Source organism: Ipomoea nil, unplaced genomic scaffold, assembly GCF_001879475.1.
Source record: "Ipomoea nil cultivar Tokyo-kokei standard unplaced genomic scaffold, Asagao_1.1 scaffold2761, whole genome shotgun sequence".
NCBI lineage: Eukaryota > Viridiplantae > Streptophyta > Magnoliopsida > Solanales > Convolvulaceae > Ipomoea > Ipomoea nil.
In genome coordinates this window covers 3,181,027-3,200,099 of record NW_017619189.1, presented here as the reverse complement: position 1 = coordinate 3,200,099, position 19,073 = coordinate 3,181,027, and the positions used below count along the sequence as shown (strand labels likewise).

Genomic DNA, 19,073 nt, shown 5'->3' with positions numbered 1-19,073 from the left:
TAGAATAGAAATTATATTTTATTGTTTGGTTTTGTGAAATAGATTTTAGGAATGTTATTTCAGTGATTGGTTATTTAAGGAATATAATAGAATATATGTGTAAAAGACATAACTTTCCTTATATAAATATATAATAATAATAATAATAATAATAATAATAATATTATTATTATTATTATTATTATTATTATGATTTTTGTCCCTTTCTACAAACAAATCAGAATGTGGTTGTTTCACGACAAGGCGATGATGATGGAGGCAACTGTACATCGGAAGGTATACACGTTGTCCCGGTCAGCAATTAAGCGTCTACAGGCTAGTGACGGTCTTTCGAAAGCATCTAAAATCCTCATCTTGCCGTCTGATGATCATCACAATCAGCTATCTAAAGATCGTACGACAAGAGAGGCGTTTCGCAGAAACCCTACGTCTTCATCTCCCGTTCCTTTGCCGGCAATCCAACCGGCGGATCAACAATCAGGTGGCTGGGATGGAGTCAGGGAGGTGTCTAGGTCGTTCGCCACTGATCGGAGGTCATCTGCGGTTTCCGACAATCTAGACGAACCTTCGTCAATGGCGACTTTGTCGGGACAGGGCCGTAGCATATATGAATGATCGGAGGGCTTGGTTGGTGCTAGATTTGCATTTCATTCTCTTTGGTGCTAGATTTGCACTTAATTCTCTTTGGAAAGATGCCAGGAAAGCTGATTCGTCCAAATGTAACATTTGTCTGACGATATATTTCCTAGCATCATACACTGTTCATTTTGATCATAAACTTTGCAACTGTCTTTGGAGAATTTTACTTGAAGATTGTCATCACATAGTTGTCTAATGCTAATTAGATTTGCTTTATGTCCTTTTACCAAGAAGACTTGACTGAGTCTTGGTAAACCAAGTACATTTAGAGTCCCACTTCCAATGATTTGACCCTTTCTTCCATCTCCAAATGTCACATGTCCTCCTTCTTTTGGTTGAATATTACTGAGGTGTTCTGGTTTCCCTGTCATGTAACGTGAGCATCCGTTGTCAAAATACCATATTTCTGTATTCCTTTCTGTTCTGGAGGTAAGAGCAACTGTTTGTGGTTGGTATTTTCTGACCTATATTTTTCTGCTCCTTGTTTGCCTTCTCATGAGGTGATTTTGTCTAAGCCAGCAGTATGCTTTAATATAACCAGGTTTGTGACAGTAATAGCATCTAACCCTTCGATCTTGTAAGTGGTGTTGCAACATCTCTGGGTTTTCTGTATGTCTATTATCAGTGTTTTTTCTGTTTTTTGCAAATTTTCTTCAGTGTATTTCTGTTTTTTCTGTTTGATTGCTGCAGTGTATATGCTTCGAATAGTTCTTGTATGTCCGCTTGAGAGGTATTTTCCTCTTCGTGCCTGATAGTGAAAGCAACAAAGTTGGAATTTTCATTCTCACTGTTGGAGTCGTCACTAAGTGTTGTGATATAGGTTCTATTCTTCCTTTTCAGGTATGTTGGATATTCTTATGGGATGTGTCCGTACCCTTTGCATTCGAAGCATTGTATCCCTTTGGTATTTTGAGGATTTTTTTTTGTGTGTTTTCAAATGTGCGTGACTGAGAATTCGAGTTGTGTCCGTTATTATTTGAGAAGTTCTTATTTTTATTCCTAAATTTGTTGAATTTTTTAACCACTTTATTGAAATTCTTGGTGAGCAACGCGATAGATTCCTCCATGCTTTGTGTGTCATCATCTGAATCTACATTTTGTTTTGTTTGAAGAGCTAATCCTTTATTTGACACGTTTGGTTTCCTTGTAGCATCTCAAGTTCGTATGTTTGAAGATTTTCCATTAGATCACTGAGTTTGTATGTGTCTAGGTTTGTGTTTTCCTGAATGGCTGTGACTTTCATGAGAAACTTTTCGGGCAGTGATCTGAGTACCTTCTTAACCAATTTTGGTTCGGGAAAAGGTTCTCCTAGATTGTATGCGACTTCGGCTATATCTAGGATTTTTGCATTGAATTGTGTGATGTTTTCGTCTTCTTCCATCTTTAGAGTTTCGAATTGTGTGTGAATCATCTGCAATTTTGATTGTTTGACAATGGTGTTGCCTTCGTGATGATTACATAAGATTTCCTAGGTTGTTTTGGTTATTTCAGTGTTAGATATCAATTTGAATGTTTCTTCACTTACTGCCCCATATATAGAGTTCATGGCTTTTAAATTGTAGTTAGCTTCTTTGATTTCTTCCTCAGATCATTCCTTGTTCAGTTTCTTTTGAGACCACGGTTAAAAATCGTTGTCTATTTTACAATAGACAACAATTTGAAACTGTTGTCTTTGCTACAAAAGACAATAGTTTATCGGCGTGACTTTTAACAACAGCGATTTCAACAACACACAATAAACAACAGTTTATAACTGTTGTCTTTTAAAGAAAAGACAACAGTTAAAAAACCGTTGTCTATGTGCATCACTTATAACAACACCGGTTTCAACAACATTGAATAGACAACGGGTCAAAAACCGTTGTCGTTGATAGAAAAGACAACGGTTTATAACTGTTGTCTATGTGTGTGACTTTTAACAACACCGGTTTCAACAACATTGAATAGACAACGGGTCAAAAACCATTGTCGTTGATAGAAAAGACAACGGTTTATAGCCGTTGTCTATGTGTGTGACTTTTAACAACACCGGTTTCAACAACACTTAATACACAACGGTTAAAAAACCGTTGTCGTTTATAGAAAAGACAACGGTTAAAAACCGTTGTCTATGTGTTTGACTTTTAACAACACCGGTTTCAACAACACTTAATAGACAACGGTTCGAAAACCGTTGTCGTTTCAAGAAAAGACAACGGTTAAAAACTGTTGTCTATGTGTGTGACTTTTAACAACACCGGTTTCAACAACACTTAATAGACAACGGTTCGGAAACCGTTGTTGTTTCAAGAAAAGACAACGGTTTTTAACCGTTGTCTATGTGCGTGACTTTTAACAACACCGGTTTCAAAAACACTTAATAGACAACGGTTCAAAAACCGTTGTCGTTTCAAGAAAAAGACAACGATTTTTAACCGTTGTCTATGTGCGTGACTTTTAACAACACCGGTTTCAACAACACTTAATAGACAACGGTTAGAAAACCGTTATCGTTTCTAGAAAAGACAACGGTTTAAAACCGTTGTCTATGTGCGTGACTTTTAACAACACTGATTTCAACAACACTTAATAGACAACGGTTGAAAAACCGTTGTCGTTTCTAGAAAAGACAGCGGTTAAAATCCGTTGTCTATGCGTGTGACCTACAACAACACCGGCTTCAACAACAGAAGTTTTACCCTACGACAACGGTTATTAACCGTTGTCTATGTGCATTTTTTTCTTGTAGTGTTTCATTAGTAGGTGGTTTCCATCCTTCTTCTACAGCTCTCCACACTCTCTCACCTTGAGACATAATGCAAACTCTCATTCTAGTCTTCCAATAGGAATAGTACAATTCAGGGTTGGATGTCTGTTATTAGATAAGTCTTCTCTGGGAAAATCCATTGTGTCGTTCCTCTGAATGGTGTAGGATCCTGCTAGTAATTTTAGCAATCTGGCCACTCTGATACTTGAAGAATTTAAGATCGACACAGTGATGTTAGAACGTTAGATAGGATCGACACAGTGGTGTTAGAACGTTAGATGTAACACAGAGAAATTTTAACGCAGTTCGGGCAAAACACCCTAATCTGCGAGGCACTTCTCGTATTGAGAATTAGCCTAAATCCACATGACCTCCTACGTGGGAGAGGTCACTACATGTCATCTGAGCACAAGGTTCTTGACACTTTTTCGAGTATTTAACAACATATATGTGTATATAAATTAAAATTCCATATTTAATGCATGAACAATGACTTTTTTTTTTCATTTTTTTCTCTTTTATTTTTGATTCCATTTCAAAAGTAGATGAGTAAAAGGGTAATTAGTTTTGTAATTACTAAAGGATTTGATTCCAATAGTAAGATAATGAGAATCAAATCTCATAACACGGTGCAAAAGTCCCTAACCAAACAACCCCTTAATTTTCATTATAAAGATAAGTCAAGTTTTTTTTTTTTTTTTTTTAGTATAGAGATAAGTCAAGTTTAATTATTCACCTCCTACATATATTTTGGGATGGAGGAGTAACATTTAAAAAAAAAAAAAAAAAAAAAAAAAAAAAAAAAAAAAAAAAAAAAAAACTACGAATTGATTTTTAACTTTTTTGCTGCTGATCGATGACGTAGAGTTGAACACTTACATATTTTTCTTCTTTGTTGTTTGTGTGTGTGTTTTTAAAAAAAATTATTTGTGGTTTTATTCATTATTATATGCTTTTTCGTCTAATGTCATCCGGGTTGGACTCCCATATGAGAGGTTGTGAGTTTAAGTCTTATTGGAGGCAAAGTTGAGAAAGTAGTTATGAATAGATACTATATTTTAATAGAGTTAGTAGCATTCAAAAAAATATGTCTTTTCGTTTTCTTTATTTTCTCTATTTGCTAGGACTATAGTAATCAATTATTTATGTAAGCACATTAACCCCTCAATTATTCTAAAAGTGGTTGTTTTCTCTCTTGATATATTAAATTGACACTTTTACCCTTAAAGTAAACATTTTATTTATTTTTCATCAACAACAAATTATTCCTTATACGTAGGGATGACCACGGTTCAGTTTGAACTGAACCGGACACTATATCAATCGAATTGAAAGTTTGCGGTTATGATTCAGATCTAGAACTCAATATTTAGATTTCAGTTTATTAAAATTATGAATCGAAAAAACTGGATCATGAACCGTGAACCGGCGATTCTGGATCCGGTTTGTGATTTTGAACCGTCTTTATTATTTTTTTTTTTTGAAAGGAGCCTGTACGGCATTTATTGAAAATATGCAGAAATAGATGCTGGCGGATCATAATCCGAGTACATACTAGTTGTCTGAGTAAAAGCAGTAGATGCTAAAGTATGAGCTAAATAATTATCTAGTCTAGGAACATACTGAAGTAAACAATAATCAAAAGACGACATAATAGTCCTGCAACTATCAACGGCATATCCCAAGTACGATCTTGACGAGTGCGTCGTAGATGATAGGTATTGTTGTAGTACCAAACAATCCGTGAAGAGGTCGATAGATTGTATTCCGCGGTTTCTTAGCCACGACAAAACTTCCTTGCATGCATTGGCTTCCGCCATTAGTGGTGAGAAACAATTTATCATTGGGGCAGTCATAGCCGAAATATAATGTCCTTGCCAATTTAGAATAATAGCTCCTACCGCTGCTTTGTTCGTGTGTGGGTCGTATGCCGCATCGAAGTAACATTGATTCCTTATATGTGGTGTGGGTTGGGAGTCCATAATCGGCGCTGGCAGCTCTGCAGTAATAACGCGATTTGCCGTGGGGTTCGGCGTAGCTACGTGGCTGTCGACCACGGTGGCAGTCCGGTTGGACGATGCTGCCACAGTGGCAGTCCGGCTGGGTGCCGCTGAGGAAGTGGCCAGTACTTGCAGTCCAGGATGGGCTTGTTTCCAAGAATTCACAGCTGATGATGCCATTGCAATTATTTTCTGAGGCCTGGGTAAGACTGCCTCCCATACAGCCCCATTCCTTGCCCGCCAAATATAGTATAAGAGTGCCACTGCATAAATAATTCCATCATTATCTAAAGTATTCATCAAATCATTAAACCAATCACTGAAAATATTTGTGACACTATTTGGGATTGGAAGGTGGAATTGTGCCCAAATGTTTGTCGAATAATCACATGTGATCAACGAATGCACAATATCTTCATGCCCAATTCCACACATGGCACATGTTGGATCAATATCAACTCTCTTTATAAGTAAATTCTTCGTAGTGGGCAAAATATCATGTAAAGCTCTCCACATAAATGTTTTCCACCTTGGGGGGGCTTTAAGCTTCCATAATACTTTCCATTTATCAAAGGTCCCAACCGTTTGAGTGTAGTTACCCACGATTGTTCTATAACCATTTTTCACCGAATATTCACCTTTTGGGTCCCCATACCAATACCACAAATCCTCATAATCTGGTGACACAGGTATTTTTAGAACTTGCTCTACATCCCCAGGATCCAAAATATCAGCTAGTATCTCTTGGTCCCAGGTACCTGTCTGTTGGTCCATCAGTCCCATCACCTTTGCCTGTGCCAATTGGGGTGGTTTTTCTGTTACAATTTTCGGGTGACTCATATCCTGTAACCATGGGTGTTCCCAAATCAAAGTTGATTTGCCATCCCCAATCCTGCGCCTAACCCCTCCACAAATTAAATCCTGTGCTGCCAAAATACTTCGCCAACAAAAACTTGGGTTATTCCCCAAGCATGCTTCATAGAAAGAATTGGTGGGATAGTACCTGGCCTTATACACTCTTGAGACCAACGAATGAGGCTGTGTCAGAAAGTGCCACGCTTGCTTGCCCAACATTGCAAGGTTAAAGGCACGTAGCTCTTTGAACCCCAATCCTCCATATTCCTTTGGGATACACAGTTTATCCCAAGCTTTCCAATGAATACCCTGGTCATCTCTCGCTCTCCACCAGTATCGATTCATGGTTCGTTCAATGGCAGTACACAGAGTCATAGGGAGTAGAAAAACGCTCATTGAAAAGGTAGGCATAGACTGAGCCACACTTTTCAATAAAACTTCCTTTCCTGCCTGTGACAAAAGTTTCTTATTCCACGAGTTAATCCTCTGCCTTATCTTATCTTCAATATATGAAAATGCTACCTTTCTATTCCTGCCCACAAATGATGGAAGCCCCAAGTATTTTCCAAAATTCTGAGCCTGCACTACTCCCAACATATCAGCAATCTCCTCTCTTATTTCAGCACGAGTATTCTTGCTATAACAAATGTTTGATTTGTGATAGTTAACTGCCTGGCCAGACATTTTTTCATATTCCGACAAACACCGTTTTACCACACCGGCCTCTTGAGTATTTGCTTTGAAAAAAAAGCAGACTATCATCAGCAAAGAATAGATGAGTAATTGAGGGAGCTCCTCTTGCCACTCTACATCCATGTATCTCCCCTTTTGCCTGTGCCTGTTGTAATAATATTGAAAGTCCCTCAGCACAAATAATAAACAAATAAGGTGAGAGGGGATCACCTTGCCTTAAACCACGAGTCGGGGTTATTTCATCAGTCTTCGAACCGTTTACCATTACACTGTAAGATACAGTGGTTACACACATCATCAGTAACTCTATCCATCTTTCATCAAATCCCAGTGCCCTTAGCATCCTTTCCAAAAAAGCCCATTCCATACGGTCATAAGCCTTCGCCATATCTAGCTTTAAAGCTCCCCAACCTGTTAGCCCACACTGCTTCCTGTTCAAAAAATGGCCAACTTCCGCAGCTATCAAGATATTATCTGTAATTAGTCTTCCAGATATAAATGCACTCTGGGATTCTGATATAATACTCTCCATTAATGGTTTCATCCTGGCTGTAATTACCTTTGCCATAACTCTGTAAACGACATTACTCAAAGCAATTGGTCTATAATCAGAAACCATTTCCGGGGTTTTCTTCTTGGGAATCAAGATAATATTCGTTTCATTTAACTTATCAGGCATTGAGCAAGTATTCAAACAATTCAGAATATAAGAGGAAACATCAGTACCCACTACATCGCAAAAGTGCTGATAAAAACCAGGGTTCATACCATCCGGCCCTGGTGCTTTATCAGGATACATCGAAAACAATGCAGTTTTAACCTCCTTTTCTTCAAAGGGGCGCAGTAAATTCTCATTCTGTATGCCTGTCACACGTGAGTGTATACTCCCAAAGAACTCATCATCAATAGCAGGAGTACTCGAGTTAAAAATTCCACGATAATAATCCATGATTACATTTGTCATGGCATCCCCCTCAATCCAATCCCCATCAGTATTCATAATTTTAGTAATAGCATTCTTTTTCTTTCGATGAGAAGCATACCTGTGATAAAATCTGGTGTTTGAATCCGCATCCTTGAGCCAATGCTGTTTGGCCCTCTGCCTCCAGTACGTATCCTCTTGTAGCTCAACATGAGCCAAACATTCATCTAGTCTCCGAAATTCAGCTAGGGATGTTGAATCTGTACATCCCCTTAGGCGCATTTGTTCCTTTCGTAATTTCATTATTTTTTCGCCAAACTTATGGAATCGGTCTCCACCCCAGCGTGTTAACCGATCACCACATAGAGCAACACACTCCTGCAACCCCCTGACTCTTCCCTCGCCCCATGATTTCTCCACCACCTCCCTACACCCCTCATCATGTAGCCATGCCATCTCAAAACGAAAACCCTTTCTTCGAACACCCGTCCTTCCCCGAAGATTGAGAATCCCAAGGAAAAGGAAGGAATGATCTGATTTTCGGGTTAATATATTCTGTACATTTGCATCAATCACCAAGTCTCTCCAGGTTTGAGTAGCCAAAACCTTATCTAGTCTTTCCTCTATCCAGTTCGGTGTGCCTTTACCTTTTTCCCAAGTGTAGGGATATCCAGACATTGGCAACTGCGTCAAACCACACTCTTCAATTGTTCCTCCAAACCCCCGTAGCAAACTGTCTGGATGGGGATTTCCTCCCCGTTTCTCATACTGATATAAGAGATCGTTAAAATCTCCAATAATCACCCATGGCAGATCCGATCTACTAGCCAACGATCGAATAAGGTCCCACGACTCCCTTCTCTGCGGACGCTTCGAGAAGCCATAAAACCCAGTCATCCTCCACTTAGCAAACCCTGGCACACTCACCTCCACATCTATGTGATTATTTGAATAACCCATTATTCTTGCAATATCATTCGTTCTCCACAACAATGCCAGTCCTCCACTCAATCCAGAATTATCCACATTAAAAAGGCCTTCGAAACCCAGCTTAATCCGAAGTCGCTCTGCATGATCTCGGTTAACCTTGGTTTCTATCAGAAATACAAAATCGGGTTTCTTGCGGGACACTACGTCCTCAATCTCCCGAACTGTCCGTGGATTACCCAAGCCACGGCAGTTCCAGCTCAATGTACTCATTGGGTCGGGCGGGTCTGCACCGCAGCACCCGCCATCTACAAGTTTTTTTGAACATCGGACATTGCTATATCCTCTCCCATCACCACTCCCTCCCTCACCCGATTTCCCCCACCACCCTCAATCCCAGAATTTGCCAAACGTGAGTTGCCTGGCTCAATATTCACCCCCACTTCCACTCCACCACCAACCTCCCCATCGACTCTACGCCTCTTCGGGTCCACCCTAACTCCCTCTTCCTCCCCCATTACCCCCTTCTCTCTCGCCATCCCCTCCTGATCATCACCATTCTCCCTCACGTCATTACCCACCGCAACCCTCCCTCTCACTCCAGCAGTAGCCAGCCCACTCATGACTACCGTACCGTGTCCGTAACCCCCTACACCAAACCCAATTTCTTTCCTTCGTTCTTGCCCCATTTTAAACCATTTATCACCCAATGTCTTGGCCGGATTATTACCGCCCGCTCTCATAGCCGCACCAAATAAATATTGATCCGGTGTTAATAACGAACGACGAGCAGCTAAACAGAATTTATCAGTATGCCCCATCACACCACAAAAAAAGCAGAACATATGCAACCGTTCGTACTTGAAATTTACCCAGACCCACGTTCCATCCCTCATAATCATCTTCATGCGTCGTTTCAACGGGACCGAAACATCATGTGTTATACGTATTCGATAGAATGAAGTCCACGACCTTTCAAAATTACGTTCATCACAACGTAAAAACACTCCCGCAAAATCCCCGATCCGCTCAAGCACTTTTACAGTTCGGTATCCCAATGGAATATCATAAACCTGCAGCCAGAAATCCACCGTGTTGAGTACTACCTGCGTCGGATCTTCCCCATCATTCAGCACCTGGCAAAGAAACGTTGCGTTTTCAAACGCCCAAGGACCTTCCTCCAACACCCGACGCAAGTCCGTCTCGTCAAAGAATGTAAAGAGATATAAGTTCGGACTAACATCCGTAATCTCAATTCCCATCAATGGCCGCCATGCCGAGGCCATAACCCGTTTCATCACCTCCACCTTCAGAATTCGGTCAGTTAGGAATCTGCCGACTAACGTCCATGTGTGACGTTCTTGTTGTGGAACCGCAATCGTATCTCCTTCGTCCTCAAACCGTACGCCCAGTTCCTCGTCATCCAGGCTCATTCCCGCAGTCGATGCAGTGCTGTCTCTTACATCCATGGCTTTTTCGCCGGTGTTCGACCGGACTAACGCAGCAAGAAAACCGTCGGAACCCTAGATCTCAGGGGGGTAGGGAGGAAACCCTAGTTTTCAGGGAGAGCTTCAGTTATTAATTAAACAAGACGAATATATAAAAAATTATGTATCACATGCATGCCTGTGGATCTTCATCAAATTAGACAGTTAATGTTTTGAAAGGCAAAACTAAATGAACGTGCAGGGAAAATATTGGAACAATTAACAATACCACATTATCATATATTTTATACTCCGTAACATGTTGGAACAATTTGGGCTTATGGCGTCCCTTGTAAGGCTTCGTGCCTCTTTTTGGTGTGGTATAAAGTTCTTGTTAAAAAAAAAAGAAAAAAAAAAAAAAAAAAAAAAAAAAAAAAACTATGTAGGAACTAGGAAGTTGGAACATCCGGACTCCCGAGCTAACAACAAAGAAACCGTTATGCTAGAGTAGAGGTGTCAAACGGGTCAGTTTGAGCTGACCTGATCCAGTCCGACACTAACATGTTACATGTTTATTATTATTATTATTATTATTATTATTATTATTATTATTATTTTGGATAGAGCTGTCTCGATCCAATTAAAGAAAAAAAATAAAAATTAAAGCTAATTCTATCTGGTTCATAGGCCTAAAAGTAAAAAATAAAAAATATTAAAAATTATATATCGACTAATTTAAGATATGTATTCCTTCTAAATTAGTTTTACAAAATTCACATATTTAGAAAATATCTTCCAGTTAAAAATTTTAAGAAGACATTTTTTTTATCAAATTGGACCTTTTTTCGATTGACCAAAATGATAATTTTCTTTTAATTTTATTTTCTTTTAGTTGTAAAATACAAAAAGAATTCAAAAAATGACTTTCCAAATGTTTCTAAACAGACCCTTAAAAAGGGATCTTAGAGCAATTTGATCTTCTATCATAGAAAGGGAATCCCAAGTGTTCAAAAATTGACCGTGTGCTACTCCGTATAAATTACGGTGATTGCCCAATGATTTATCACGAGAGCTTGATTATAGCTCGGATCTGAGCTTTCAGCTTGAAATAATATTGAGTTAATACCCAAAATCGTCCTCGACTATAGTGGTTTTTCTCAATTTCGTCCTAAACGACTTTGGTGACCTAATATCGTCCCAGACTTTTGTGTTTCGCTCAATTGGGAAGAATTAAGGGCCGTCACTATGGCGAAGATGGCTCGACCGGCGGAGGACATATTTCTTAGCTACACTACAAGATTGACATAGATGCTTGAAAGTTTCAACCCACAGACAACCCTTAGACTATTGCCCCCCTCCCCCCACCCACCCACCCACCCACCCATCCTGTGAAGGTTTACTTTCCCGAGTCGTCGCCTTGCTGAACCTCGGGAAAGTGAGGGACTAGTAATAAATACTCCTGAGCAGGGTACCCAATCAGTAGCATGTCTCAGTGCTCAAAGTTTGCAGCTTGACCATGCTACCGAGAAGATTGGAGGGCCTTAGCAGCCAGGTTAGGCGTTGGATCTGTTTGGGCTAGGCCGGCGTAGGCTGTTGGGTTGGTTTGCCGGACCGGGTGCCGTGCCCAAAGGCGGTTAGAGAAGATTGTCAAGGAATTTCATGTAGATTATGGGCGAGATTTCTCTTTTTAGTATTAGAAAATAACTATGACAGTTTAGTAAGCTTTCCTAAGAACAAATTTGTTAACTCTTTTTTTTCCTTTCCAAGGCATGTAAATCTTGTAGAAATAGCCCTAGAGACACATTGAAAGAGGTTCAGAATCCGATTCTCTTGCAATTACTCCGTCAATTTTCACTCCATCTCTTTCCCTTAAATTGTTTTACGGTTGTGTTGGTCCGCTGTCTGACCACCTTGTGACCATAAATCCAACACATTGCATATATATAATGTAAAACACTATTATAAATTAAAGCACAAGATCAAAGGAGCTTATAAATTTATTTAATAAAAACCTAAATCTTTTTTTTTTTTTTAAGGAATTGAAGAAAAACCCTCAAATTCAATCCTATCTCGTAAATATCTCAACAACATAATTATCCTGGAAAGCAATCGAAGTGAAACTAGTAACGCAACACCGACGCAATAGTGTCAAACCAAAGCTTTGAATTTAGCAACAAAAACAACGCAACCGGTACACCCGCAAACGCAGCGATCAGACTTGTCTGCCATGCCTTCCCATACACCAGAAAGAAGGCGGCCGTGAAAGCAACCAGCATCCCACCTATCGAAACACACAGTGCCGCCAGTCCAAACAACAATCTACGCAGTGCCACACGAAAGTTATCTTCTGTGTAACGCAAAATCAGGATGGACAAGAATGTTACAATTGACAGCATCGAGCTGATCATCGCCACCACATCCGATATTGTGAAAATGCTAAAAGTTGTTTGTGCTATGAATATCGGAGTTCCTGTGCCGTCTTCGTTGCCGCCCGGTAAGGTGAAGGCGGCGGCAAATGCAACTGTGGCGATTAGCGTCGCCACCAGCATGCATGAGTTTGCAGTGTCTCTAATGGACTTTTCACCCTCTATCTTTAACACCATGTGCTCTTTCGAAAACAATTGCTTTGCGGTTTTGTCATCGTTATTTCTCATGTTGTGAAGTGATGATGGCACAATCTTCTCAACCTCCTGGCATCCATAGCATGGACAATAATAACTATGAAATTAAAGATGCATTTACTGAGGAAAATTGAAACAAAGCAAAGTAAGCCTTAAACTTTTAATTGAAAGATGTTGTTCTTACATTAAACCATGAGATCTCTCTTTCAAATTGAAGGGCAGCTGTGGATAGTTGCAGAAGTGATTGTGGCATAATCTTCTCTTCCTCCCGTTTGCCCAACATAATAAGTAGTTGCTATTTACGGAGTAATAGATGGAATTTAGAATAATAATAGTATATAATTATATTCTTGGTTGATTTAGAAAACAAAAACGGTACACTTTGCACCATACCTGAAGCAATAATGAGTGATCGTGATCTTGATCTTGAGAAGGGGTGGTGCGGTTTGGCAATCCCAGAGTGGCTGCCAAATGCAAAACGTTGTTGCGGTCATCATCTTCGAGGAGAATGATGAAATCTTTGTAACCTTGCATGTTGCATATAAGATGGACGACTTTCTTCTGTCGATATAACACAGCAACATGGAGAATGGTCTGTCCTTTTTTATTCAGCTCCCACAAGAGGTCTGGGTTGCTATTAAGAATAATATATAGAAACTCAACATTCCCCTCTCTTGCAGCATAGTGAAGTATCTCTTTACGCCTGATTAGCTCCAGAAACTCACCATCGCTTAAGGATGTACACTCTAACCAAATCTTTTCAAATAGCTTTCTGCCTTGCTCCTTGACCAAACACTTTTCTTTCATCCAATTTGAGACTATATATAATAAAAACACAAGCTTTAATTTTTACAATAATCCATGCATAATCCATTTCATTACATATTTAATTGGAATAAGGATCAAATAGGCCACTGAACTGCACACCAAAATGCAATTAGGCCATCGAACTCAAAAACAATGCAATTGGGTCCCTGAACTACACAAAATCATGCAATTAGGTTCAAAATGACTTGTTTACCTGAAATGCAGGTTACCTATTTTAAAAATAATTTATAAATATTTTTTAAAATAAAATAATTAATTAAAATTATATAATTTAAAAAAAAAAAAAAAAAAAAACGAAAACTAAAACTGTCTTTCGTCTCCATGGCCGGAGACGAAAGCTTCGTCTCCCTGGCCATGGAGACGAAGGCTTTGTTTCCATGGCCGGAGACGAAGCTTTCGTCTCCCTGGCCTAGGAGACGAAGCTTCGTCTCCCTGGCCATGGAGACGAAGGCTTCGTTTCCATGGCCGGAGACGAAGAGCTTCGTCTCCGGCCATGGAGACGAAGCTGCCGGAGACGATTCGTCTCCGGCAGTTCTAGTTTTTTTTTTTTTTAATTATAAATTAATTATTTTATTTTAAATTATATTTAAAATTTATTTTTAAAATTGATAACCGCCATGTCAGCACAATTTCAGGTCAACAGGTCATTTTGGACCTAATTGCATGAGTTTGTGTAGTTTAGGGATCCAATTGCATTATTTTTGAGTTCGATGACCTAATTGTACTTTAGTGTGCAGTTCAGTGGCCTATTTGACCCTTATTCCTATTTAATTTGATCCTAATATAAGTTATACCACAATGATATGATTCCCCTTTTATCAAACATGTAAAAAAAAATAATAATAAATAAATAAAAAGATTATTTGAACTATATATGCTGGCCTTACAAAGTGTGGGAAGCACATTAGAAGTTGCAAGAAGAAATGTTTCCATAATTCCTTCTCGGAGGCTCTCCTCAATACGCTTTCGAGCTAAAACGTCCAACAGTATTTGATTCCGATCTAACGTTGTCAGGGTCAAAGGTGTATATTGTGTTAACATCGTCGTTGCCACGTCTGCATTACAGGAAAACCAAGAAAGCAAAAACAAATTAAGAAGATGTGTTAGGATCAAGTGCTTACCACTCACATGCCCCTATCCAACAATCCCCCAACCACCTCTTCTATCGGCCCTGCCCAACAATTTACCCTTATCAAATTCGTGATTTAGCTCTGATACCATTTGTTAGTATCAAGCGCTTACCCCTCAAGCCAAAAGCTATAGCTAGTGGCAAATTATGCCATGGAAACTTGCCCACCTTGCAAGGTGGACACGATTCCAGACTCATAATTTTTCTAATTAAAAAAAAAAAGTATTGTTCACTTGTCGTTAATAGCGTTTTTCTCTTCACAATCGCATTGTTTCGTCTTCAGTATGAATCTACAGTGTAGAAATTATAAATCTAAAGTATAAAAATTATGAATCTACAGTATTAGGTCTGTGAACATGTGATAGAGCTATATGTTCATAATTTTATAAATATATGTTCATAATTATAGAGCTATATGTTCATAATTTTTTATATTCCCAATTGTTGAACTCTGTATTCACAAATCACAGAACTATATGTTCATAATTTGATAACTATACAGTTTAGAAATTATGAATCTACAGTACAGATATTATGAATCTGCAGTATATAAATTACGAATCTATGGTATAGAAATTATGAATCCACAATTTAAAAATTATGAATTTACACTTTGTAAGGTGGGCACGGTTCCACAGCATAACGTTCCATAGCTAGTACGGAAGACACAACTGAATTATTTTGTTACTTATAGTCCGCTATCATATTGTTTGAGACAGGCCCTGTGCTGGACTTGACCATTAAAACTTTACCCACCTCGGTCCAACAATCCCCAGTAACCAAGTACTAGACATGACCCCTTTACCGGCCTTGCCCAACAAGATGAGATAGCAAATATGATGTTAATTCAAAACAAATGTAATGCCGAAGACGTACCGTACATATTGTTCAGAATAGTGGCTTCCAAGAGCCAAATGATCTCCCAGTCTCCCAACTCGGAGAAGTCCGTGATGTCACAGAGGTATGCAACCATGGATTTATGCCCCATCACAACTGCGTGATGGATTGGCGTTTCACCCTTCTCATCCCGGATATTCCATAATTTCCCGTTCTTCTCGCTCATCACCCTAGCATTTTCTACCACTCCCGACATGGCTGCGTAACTAAAAGCTGTGCATCCCACATCATTCTTCACTTCCAAGTCTTCTGGTTCCAAAACGTGGACGAGCCGCCGCAGAAATTCTGTTCTTTTCGCCGCTGTGGCCAGGTGAAGCACTGTTTCTCCTTTTTTCGTAATCCTTTCGCGACAGTAATTCCGATTGCTTTTGAGAATTCGTTCGGCGGTGTTCCAGTCACCTTGAAGAGCCGCACGTTGGATCTGGAAATCCAGCGTGCGTGTTCTGTGACCTGAAAACAATAAAAAATATATATATATTCAAACTCCCTTTAAGCCCTTTAGCTAAAGCATCTGTTGGGTTGGCGTAACCTCAGTCAAGTTAGTAGACTTGAGGTTCCAAGTTTTGATTGTCTTAGTTTGAATCGATCAGCTACGACAACCTAGCTAAACTAGTTAACCTCTTTGTAGTCCTTTAAAATCACAAGGCCAGCTTTTTTCAGTGCAAACTCTCAGTAGTGGTCGCGGGTTTCCTCCTCACTTAAAAAAATAAATTCTAAGGTATCAATTTACACCAATGCGGACATTGCTATTACCAGCATGAAGTGGATTCTGAACATCAAAGTGAAAACTGCAACATGTTAATCTCTTCCCTGTATTACTTAAACTTGACATGGGAGAGCTTTGATCGATCTCTGAAAATAAAATAAATTAAAGAAGCTAAGGGGCGAGCTAAACGATACATATAAGTGAAGAGATCAATTGCAACTTAATACTGTAATTAACATATACATAATTGTTGTAAGAGTGAGACATACCCTGTGAAAGTTCCCCTGGCCTGCTGGTAATATGTAATAATTCTCAGATCAATGTTCTGCGTTCTGATCAAGTTCCTCTTGGAAAGAATATATATATATAAACTAGGGAATTTTAACAACCATCTAACTTTTAAATAATTTTTACAATTTTTAATCAAATATCATCTGAGTTTTAACAACTATCTAACTTTAAAAAAAAAAAAATTAAAATTTTTAATCAAATATCATCTGACTTTTAACAACTTCCTAAGAGTTTAATTTGAATGAGTTTGGTGTGAATACCCATATTCCATTCAAATATCTTATTTCATGTGCAATAAGATTTAAATTTAATTTTAATGGGAACAACAACAATCCTATTTCATGTGCATTTCGATCGAATCTTTCATTTATTGCTTTAATTTTAATATTTTTGGGGGTTTGCTGTGAGAAAGTCAACATCAATTAATTAATTTTTTATTTTTTTTTAAATATAGCTTCTCAGTTGATTAAACAAGACGAATATAAAAATTATATAAAAAAATGTATAAAAAAATTATGTATCACATGCATGCCGTGTGCTTTCGCCTTACAACTCCGACGATGACGGTAGCTTTGTCGACGACGATGACGAGTATGGTTCTGACGTGAGTTTTCGTCCTTTTCTGTGAACTAATACCTCTTTTCTTTGGTTAAGTAATTGTCTGTGTAGACGAAAATGTGTAAGCTAGTCATTATTTAGTAATATTTTGTGATTCTATCTTCTAAGCGCAAGATGTTTATTCATTTTACGTTGCTTAAAAATTGGATTAAGCAGCGAAATTTTTAACAGGTAATTGCAGTCATATAAGTAAGTTGTTGTTAGTATCGAAGCAGCATTATATTTAGCTACTGATTGAAGCCATGAAGGATTGAAGGTAGTTAACAAAATATATGCCACTAAATCGTTCCTAAGTGTGAGGAAATGAGGTAGAAAATTTCAAATGAAAAACATGGTGCTTTTGGTTTTCATAGTTGCTACAATTATTGTCTCGTTTGGAGGGTACTCTGTAATTAACAATTTTATTTCAAAACATTGCTAGCAACAGTTGAGTTTGACGAAACTCTGTTTCGTTTTTCTTTTCTTTTTTTTTTTTTAAAAAAAATATTTTAAATTTGGGGTGACATGTTAGAAACCTGGAAAACCTGCAAATGGAATTAATGGTATGAAATGGATTAGTTTAGAGATTCAATTGTAGTTTTTTTTTTTTTTTAATAACTTAATTTCATTATCGTGTGTAGTTGGATGCCTACTTGACCCTTATTCCTTCTTTCTTTCTTTTTTTTTTTTTTTAATATAGCTTCTCAGTTGATTAATTAAACAAGACGAATATAAAAAAAAAAAAAAAAAAAAATTATGTATCACATGCATGCCTGTGGATCTTCATCAAATTAAACAGTTTGTTAATGTTTTGAAAGGCAAAACTAAATGAACGTGCAGGGAAAATATTGGAACAATTAACAATACCACATTATCATATATTTTATACTCCGTAACATGTTGGAACAATTTGGGCTTATGGGGTCCCTTGTAAGGCTTCGTGCCTCTTTTTAGTGTGGTATAAAGTTCTTGTTAAAAAGAAAAGAAAAAAAAAATACAAAAACTATGTAGGAACTAGGAAGTTGGAACATCCAGACTCCCGAGCTAACAACAAAGAAACCGTTATGCCAGAGTAGAGGTGTCAAACGAGTCAGTTTGAGCTGACCTGATCCAGTCCGACACTAACATGTTACATGTTTTTTATTATTATTATTATTGTTATTATTATTATTTTAGATCGAGCCGCCTCGATCCAATTAAAAAAAAATAAAAATTAAAGCTAGTTCTATCTGATTCATAGGTCTAAAAATAAAAAATAAAAAATATTAAAAATTATATATCAACTAATTTAAGATATGTATTCCTTCTAAATTAGTTTTACAAGTTTACATATTTGAAAAATGTCTTCCAGCTAAAAATTTTAGGAAAACATTTTCTATCAAATTAGACCTTTTTTCGATTGACCAAAATGATAATTTTCTTTTAATTTTATTTTCTTTTAATTTTATTTTCTTTTAGTAGTAAAACACAAAAAATTCAAAAAAATGACTTCCCAAAGATTTCCAAACAAATCCTTAAAAAGGGATATCTTAGAGCAATTTGATCTTCTATCATAGAAAGGGAATCCCAAATGTTCAAAAATTGACCGTGTGCTACTCCGTATAAATTACGGTGATTGCCCAATGATTCATCACGAGAGCTTGATTATAGCTCTGAGCTTTCAGCTTGAACATAATATTGATAACTTTGAAGATAGAGGTTTAAATCTTATTAGGATAATGTAAATCGAGTTGGTCAAACAATTAATTAGTTGTTAGCTGATAGCTTACTGATTTAGCTTATAACTGGTTGTGTT

At 37.9% G+C, this 19,073-nt stretch overlaps 2 protein-coding genes and 1 long non-coding RNA gene across 3 annotated transcripts; all 3 read right to left on the bottom strand.

Annotated features, from left to right (window-relative positions):
* Nucleotides 1-4,887: 4,887 nt before the first annotated feature.
* On the bottom strand, nt 4,888-7,933 carry LOC109157064. The gene is made up of 3 exons (XM_019304945.1): nt 7,144-7,933; nt 6,763-6,977; nt 4,888-6,654 (listed from the first exon to the last, which is right to left on the bottom strand). Exons 1-3 carry the CDS (start codon nt 7,931-7,933, stop codon nt 4,888-4,890), a joined length of 2,772 nt encoding a protein of 923 aa, XP_019160490.1.
* Nucleotides 7,934-12,329: 4,396 nt separating this feature from the next.
* Nucleotides 12,330-13,637, bottom strand: LOC109157063 (ankyrin repeat-containing protein ITN1-like). Its single transcript, XM_019304944.1, has 3 exons — nt 13,224-13,637; nt 13,015-13,125; nt 12,330-12,899 (listed from the first exon to the last, which is right to left on the bottom strand). Exons 1-3 carry the CDS (start codon nt 13,635-13,637, stop codon nt 12,330-12,332), a joined length of 1,095 nt encoding a protein of 364 aa, XP_019160489.1.
* Nucleotides 13,638-16,088: 2,451 nt separating this feature from the next.
* On the bottom strand, nt 16,089-16,674 carry LOC109157180. Its single transcript, XR_002050187.1, has 3 exons — nt 16,660-16,674; nt 16,438-16,536; nt 16,089-16,134 (listed from the first exon to the last, which is right to left on the bottom strand). It is a non-coding gene; the product is annotated as an uncharacterized LOC109157180 (long non-coding RNA).
* Nucleotides 16,675-19,073: the final 2,399 nt, after the last annotated feature.

What these genes read in the sequence shown, in the direction of transcription:
- LOC109157064 (XM_019304945.1), bottom strand. Translation starts at nt 7,933, where the DNA reads ATGAATACTGATGGGGATTGGATTGAGGGGGATGCCATGACAAATGTA. An exon ending in GACTCGTGGTTTAAGGCAAG is followed by an intron (nt 6,978 to 7,143) that starts GTGATCCCCTCT and finishes TTTTTTTCAAAG; the next exon opens with CAAATACTCAAGAGGCCGGT. An exon ending in TTGTGGGCAGGAATAGAAAG is followed by an intron (nt 6,655 to 6,762) that starts GTAGCATTTTCA and finishes AGTGTGGCTCAG; the next exon opens with TCTATGCCTACCTTTTCAAT.
- LOC109157063 (XM_019304944.1), bottom strand. Translation starts at nt 13,637, where the DNA reads ATGAAAGAAAAGTGTTTGGTCAAGGAGCAAGGCAGAAAGCTATTTGAA. An exon ending in ATCACTCATTATTGCTTCAG is followed by an intron (nt 13,126 to 13,223) that starts GTATGGTGCAAA and finishes CTCCGTAAATAG; the next exon opens with CAACTACTTATTATGTTGGG. An exon ending in GAGAGATCTCATGGTTTAAT is followed by an intron (nt 12,900 to 13,014) that starts GTAAGAACAACA and finishes TATGGATGCCAG; the next exon opens with GAGGTTGAGAAGATTGTGCC.